The 6,034-nt window shown below is 46.3% G+C and overlaps 1 protein-coding gene across 1 annotated transcript in view; it reads right to left on the bottom strand.

Annotated features, from left to right (window-relative positions):
• Positions 1 to 3,254: 3,254 nt before the first annotated feature.
• HECTD4 (HECT domain E3 ubiquitin protein ligase 4) overlaps positions 3,255 to 6,034 on the bottom strand; it is a 159,619-nt gene continuing 156,839 nt past the window's right edge. The window contains 1 exon segment of the mRNA XM_045534796.1: positions 3,255 to 5,584. Coding sequence (XP_045390752.1) covers positions 5,448 to 5,584 — 137 coding nt within the window. The 3' untranslated portion in view covers positions 3,255 to 5,447.

Below are 6,034 nucleotides of genomic sequence, written 5' to 3'. Positions count from 1 at the left end.
CCTGAAAGCATTATTTTTACTTTCTAGGTTCTCACAAAGTCTGATGCCATTCTGACCTGCATTCTGACTTTCTCCCTTGAAGCCTTTTAGGATCTCTATGCTTGGTATTTTGAAATCGCCCCATGTTGTATGTTGATATGGATTCTTTTTCTGTTCAAAGAGCACTTAGCACTTTCCATCTGGAGACTCATGTCCTCTTTGGTTTTTCAGAATGTTCTTGTATTAATTAGGTAGGCAATTTCTCTCCTGTTTTTTCTCTTTCTTTGCAGAACTCCAATTATAGCTGGATGTTGCCCATCTTAAACTGGCCATTTTTTTCCCCCTCTCATTTTCTCTTTGTCCTTTTGTTCTACTTTATGGGAGAATTTTCAACTGTATCCTTTCATCCTTATGGTAAAACTTATTTCTGATGAATTTTCAAAACCTTTCTTTTATCCTCTCACAGCTTTTTTTTGTTTGCTCGCTTGCTGTCACCCCGGCTAGAGTGCAGTGGCATCATCCTAGCTCACTGCAACCTCAGACTCCTGGGCTCAAGCGATGTTTCCGCCTCAACCTCCACCCTCCCAAGTAGCTAGAACTATAGGCATCACGCCCAGGTCATTTTTAAATTTTTTGTAGAGACAGAATCTTACTATGTTGTCCAGGCTGTTCTTGAACTCCTGGCCTCAAGTGATCCTCCTGTCTCAGCCTCCCAAAGTGCCAGGATTATAGGCATGAGCCACCACACCTGGCTTATAGCCGTCACCCCCCCACTTTTTTCTTATTTAGTGGATACAGGACTTCTTCTTGTACTTTTGTGGCATATTTTTTACATATCTTCTACTCTATGTATTGTCCATTTCCTAGGAGTTTTTTTTGGTTTAGTGTTTTGTGTTGTAGATTTTCCCTCTGATTCTTCTTGGCTGTTTCAGAGCAGGGCAGTAAGAGCAGCTCTTCTCTCAACTCTTGGCTTTCCCCGGAGGGCATTCCGCTGGCGTTTTCACTGGAGATCCTGAGACGTCAGTATCTGTAGGTCTTTTCTCTGGGTTAGTTCAGAACGTGGAGGATGAATGTTGAGTGGGGCTTGGAAGGGGGCTGGGATGTTCAGTGGATGGATTTGTCCTCATTTTCAGGCTGGTCTTCCTCCCTCCAAGTGCCTGGAATTGTGAGCTTCTGAGGTGGTTTCTCCAGAATGTAACTTCTGGTCTTATAATTCTGGCTGCTGCTTACACGAACTTCCAATCTCTGTTTTTCCCTGGGGCCTCTAATTCCTCTCCTTTGCGATGTCTTTTTTTAACTTAAAGGGGGGCGGTGCATATAACGTTGCTTTCTATGATGATATACTCTGAGTCATTTATTCTTTCATCAGCTGTCCTTTCAGAAATTTTGCATTGAAATGACAGATTTCCCTTGGTTTCATAAAGACAGAATGTGTGCTTTTATTTCTTGATTTTCTTGTTTTGGCATACTTTAAAGAAACCATCTATACAGTACAACATCCTTACAGAAAGGTACATGGGAGTGTACAGCTCAGTATGAACACAAGTTTGTTACCACCACCCAAACCAAGAAAGAGTGTTACTAAGACACCCCCCACCTCCCTCACACTTAGTCCCTCTCCCTGGGCCAACGTAACCATTGCCTTGACATTTTGTTACCACCAGTTATTACTACCCATGGTTAGTGTTATTTAAATGAACTCATACCATTCAGTGCTCCCTTAGGTATTTGTTTAGCTGATTATTTTGGTTATGGTTCATCTATGTTGTTGTAGTGGTTTGTTCATTTTCCTTCCTGTATTCAGTTGTATGCCAATAATTTATTCTTAACTGTTGAAGGACCTGCAACTTGTTTCTAGTTTTGGCAACGACTGCTAGTGCTGCTGTGAACATTCTCATACCTGTCTTTTGGAGAATGCGTATGTATTTCTGTTGGTCTTACACCTAGAAGTGGAATTGCTGGGCCATGGGGTAACTAGATGGTGCCAAATGGTTTTTCCAAAATAGTTGTAGGTTAGATTCCCACACACAGTGTATGAGAGTTCTGATTTTTCCACATCTTCACCAACCATAGTATTGTCTTTCTGACCCTTTTGGTCATATCTCATTGTGATTTTTATCACTATTGCCCTGCTGACTGAGGATGAGTATCTTCTCATTATTGGGTGGTATACTTTTTTTTTTTTTGTAAGAGATAGGGTCTCAACTTACTCTGTTGCCCAGGCTGGAGTACAGTGGTGCAATCATAGCTCACTGTAACCTTGAACTCCTGGGTTCAAGCAATCCTCCTGCGTAGCTGGGACTATAGCCACACACCACCATGGCTGGCTAATTTTTAAATCTTTTGTAGAGATAGAGTCTTGCTATGTTGCCCAGGCTACTTCTGGCCTCAAGTGATCCTCCTACCTCAGCCTCCCAAAGTGCTGACATTACAAGTGGCAGCTATTGCACTGGGCCTTCAACGGTATATTTTTTGACTGTACTTATTTTTCAAGAGGCAGCCCACAGAGATGGCCTCAGCAGTGGAGAGCCAGGGGATCCTTAACTTTGCTTGGCCGGGCAGAGAGCTTAGGCATCCCATTCCCTGGCTTCACAAGTCTAAACAGAGGGCTTCTCTTTGCTGTGAGCAGTTTCTGTTGTTCCCTGGAGCAACAGACGGAAGGAAAGCTGCCTGTTCCTCGTCCAAGAGGTTCCTTCCTTGCTCTTCCTATAACAAAGACGTATCTGGGACACTTCTCTGCTAAAGTTAGCATTTATTACGTATAAGAAAGGTGGAGTTGAGAGAAAACAAAGTGGGTCTGGGTAAGGACTCCCATGGGCACCAGTAGGAGGGGATAAGCAAGTCCCAGAGAACTGAGTTGTATTCTCCCGAGTGTAGACAACCAGGGTACTCCCTGGGGGAAGGAGGCAGCTGTGCAAGAGGGCCGAGCACTGATCCTGGACAGCAGGATGAGCCAAGTCCTTACCTCTTTCCTGCATTTCCCTTCTGCACAAAGTAGGTCTAAATCCATTGCTTACTTCTGAAGGAAGATATTTGGTTTAAGAATGGCCCAGACCCTTCCAGCGCAACAGTCCACTTGAGAATCCCCACACCAGCCACAAGAGCGTAGACTAGCTGTCTGGACAAAGAGTGGGCAGAACATGCAGGGTTAGTTTTACCTTTGACCTTGGATTTCCATCTCGTCAGTCGTAATTTCTATATGAAAAGGGGTCAGGTGGGGGGGTAGTTTGAAAGCATAAGGGAGTAAGAATCATATCAAGTGCAAAGAGACCATAATAATTAGAAACACTTTAATTCCTAGCCACTTGGCGGCACTTAAGCATCAGAGCCATCCAAGCATGTCCTGCCTTTGAGCTTGCTCAGCAAGAGTAGATGATCACACAACTCTTAAGGTAAATGAAAATTAGATGAAGGTTATTTATTGGTGTGACTTTTTTCCTGTAGTGAGCTTCCTTTACACAGCATGGTGTAAATAGCATCAGATTGAATGAAAAGTTTAAATGCAACCATAAATAATTATAATAAATATACATCAAGTAATTTTACAGCACACATTTCTTTAGGGCCAAGGTTTGGATGGGTCTGGACCTCAATGTGTTCTCTGGGAAAAGCAGCCATGTTAGCAGCAGATACCTTACAACTGTCATCTAATCAAGTGATGGGCCAACCCCTCTTGGGGAGGTAGCTGACAAGTCCATTCAAAGGATGATGATTGGAAAGAACCAAGAATTTAAAGAGACAGGGAGGAAAAACCACTTCTAATAACTCCAGAAGCTCTTTCATTATACAGCAATGAAATAAGAGGATCCTTGTTGTCAGGAATATATCCTGGATGCGACCCTCCCCCACCCCCTAGTCAAGGGGAATGTGGCTCCCCTTGGGGAGGCAGCGGGCTGACCATCTTCCTTTCAAAGCAGGGGAACTGCTTGCAGGTACTCACCTCCAGAGGTGACTTGCATCAAATGTAACTGATGCAGCGGTCACGATTTATCCTAGGTTTATCACGTCCTTAGGTCAGGCAATCTTTTCTATAATGGTCCTTAATGCATTTCCTACGAATAATAACGAGAAGATGGATGCTAACAGCTCTAACTCTAAAACTCACACATCTTTCCAGCAGGCCAGGGCGCATCCTCTTTCTTGGACCAGCATCCACACTCCAAAGCCTTCTAGACAGCACTCATTCAGAACTTCCAATATTCACAATATTATACAATAAATACAGTGATGCAATTCTGTGAGACCTGGCAAGGCCCAAAATGACAGTGTCCAACAAGATGGCGTGTGCTGCTCATGAACAAAGTACCATTGGACAAAGACCGCTTTGGGGCACAAATGCACTGGGGCAGGGGGTGAGCCTGGAGGCAGCTCAGCCCTGGCACACACACTTACATGAGGCAGCGAGGGGAGTGCTGGGTGAGCCCGACCAGAGGGGCAGAAGGATGCCCTGGAGTATGCATCTGGACTTGAAGGTCTGAGTCACTAAAGTAGACCCCAAATTGAGCAGAGCACCTCAGATAGCTCTTTTAAAAACCGGTGCGTGGCCCTTTCCTCTCCCTCACATCACTGCAGTGAAGAAGGGCCGTTTCTGAGCACGAAGGGGGGTAGGCTTGAATTGTGTGCTTTCCTGTTTGGTGTCAGAAAAGGCCCCCACTTGAGCACTGTCCCCCAACTCCAGGTGTCTTCTCAACTCCTGCAGTTGGGATGCACCCAGCCTATCTCTAGGAACTAAGGTCAGGAACGAACCCTTGAGTCTTCTGCTTCCGAGGAGTCCTCTGGAGACAACTGTTCAGACCAGGAGCCCACAAGAGACACAGCAGATAGGCTTTTATGAGTGGAAGGGGACAGGGGAGCCAGTGTGGGCTTTTCTTCAGTAAAACCAAGACCATGAGCAAGTCCTAAAGCAGGAAGATTAATACAAAGCTTCCTGTGTGTCTCTCACATGTTGGGGCAACTGGCTCGACCATCTGCAGGTGGAAGGAGGCCTGCAGGACCTGCCTCTGGGAGAAATTCCAGCTCAAGGCGGGAGGGCAGGGCTGGCCACAGGCATGTTTGTGGAGATGCTCTGCAGAAAGAACGGGGCGCTCTGTGGCCAAGGTCATCTTACCCCCAGTTTCCTGCTTGGTTGTTCTGTGGTAAGAAACCAACTGGGGCCTTATGGCATCAGAATCTGGAGGCCACGGGGGACAATGTCCATAAAGATCAAATTAGACACAAACTGTCTGGGAACTAAACTATCCTACAAGTAGACCACAAACAGGCAGCAAAAGAACCAACCCATCACGAAACGTACAAATACAAAAGGTTAAGTTTTCCAGGAGGTCCTGGAACATGGACGAAAGTTTGGAAAAGCAAAATGTTGCCAACTCCTCACGCAGGGCCCTGGAGGGACGTGCCCGCAGTGGCAGGCTTCCCAAGCCGGCAGAGTGGGTGCCTCGGTGACAGCCTAACTCTGGGACTCCCTTTCATCAGCCACTTAGGGGGTCTTCGCGGTAGTGAATGGCACAACGAAGTTTCTCCAGCATGATTTCCAGAGAGGAGTACTGGGGAAGCTTGATCATGAACATGCAGGTCTCCACGCGGATGTAGCGGGAGTCTGGAGAACCTACAGAGAAACATCGGGCCAAAGTCAGGCTGGGGCCTACGGCTCTGTTAGGGTCCCAAGGAGGCCGGGCCTGCCGCTGCTTCCGGGTTGGCCTCTTTGGGCAGCTCCGAGCCAAATCCAGGGCCCAGCACAAGGGGAATGAGGGCCAGGAACCAGGGCGGGGCAGGAGGAAAGGGCAGACATGTGACTTCTGGATGGCACCGGTCCCAAACCGCTGAGTCGTGTGGCAACCCTGCTGCACGCAGGTTTGCTTGGTCAGCAAAATGTTTAGTTTTGATTTTTAAATTGAATTATCTTTCTATATTTAAAAGTTGGGAGGTTAAAGCTCTGGATCTTTCAGCTTCTTTTAAAACATCAGAAGATATGTTAACACCAGGCCTGTAGGGCCTCTGTTCCCCCCAACCCTTTCATTTCCACTTGGGTTTTGGTGTGCTGGGTTCCTGCTCATTG

The sequence above is a fragment of the Lemur catta genome, chromosome 21 (genome assembly GCF_020740605.2).
Source record: "Lemur catta isolate mLemCat1 chromosome 21, mLemCat1.pri, whole genome shotgun sequence".
In the NCBI taxonomy this organism is placed as follows: domain Eukaryota; kingdom Metazoa; phylum Chordata; class Mammalia; order Primates; family Lemuridae; genus Lemur; species Lemur catta.
The sequence above is the reverse complement of the archived record's forward strand: the minus strand, read 5'-3'. Positions and strand labels throughout refer to the sequence as shown.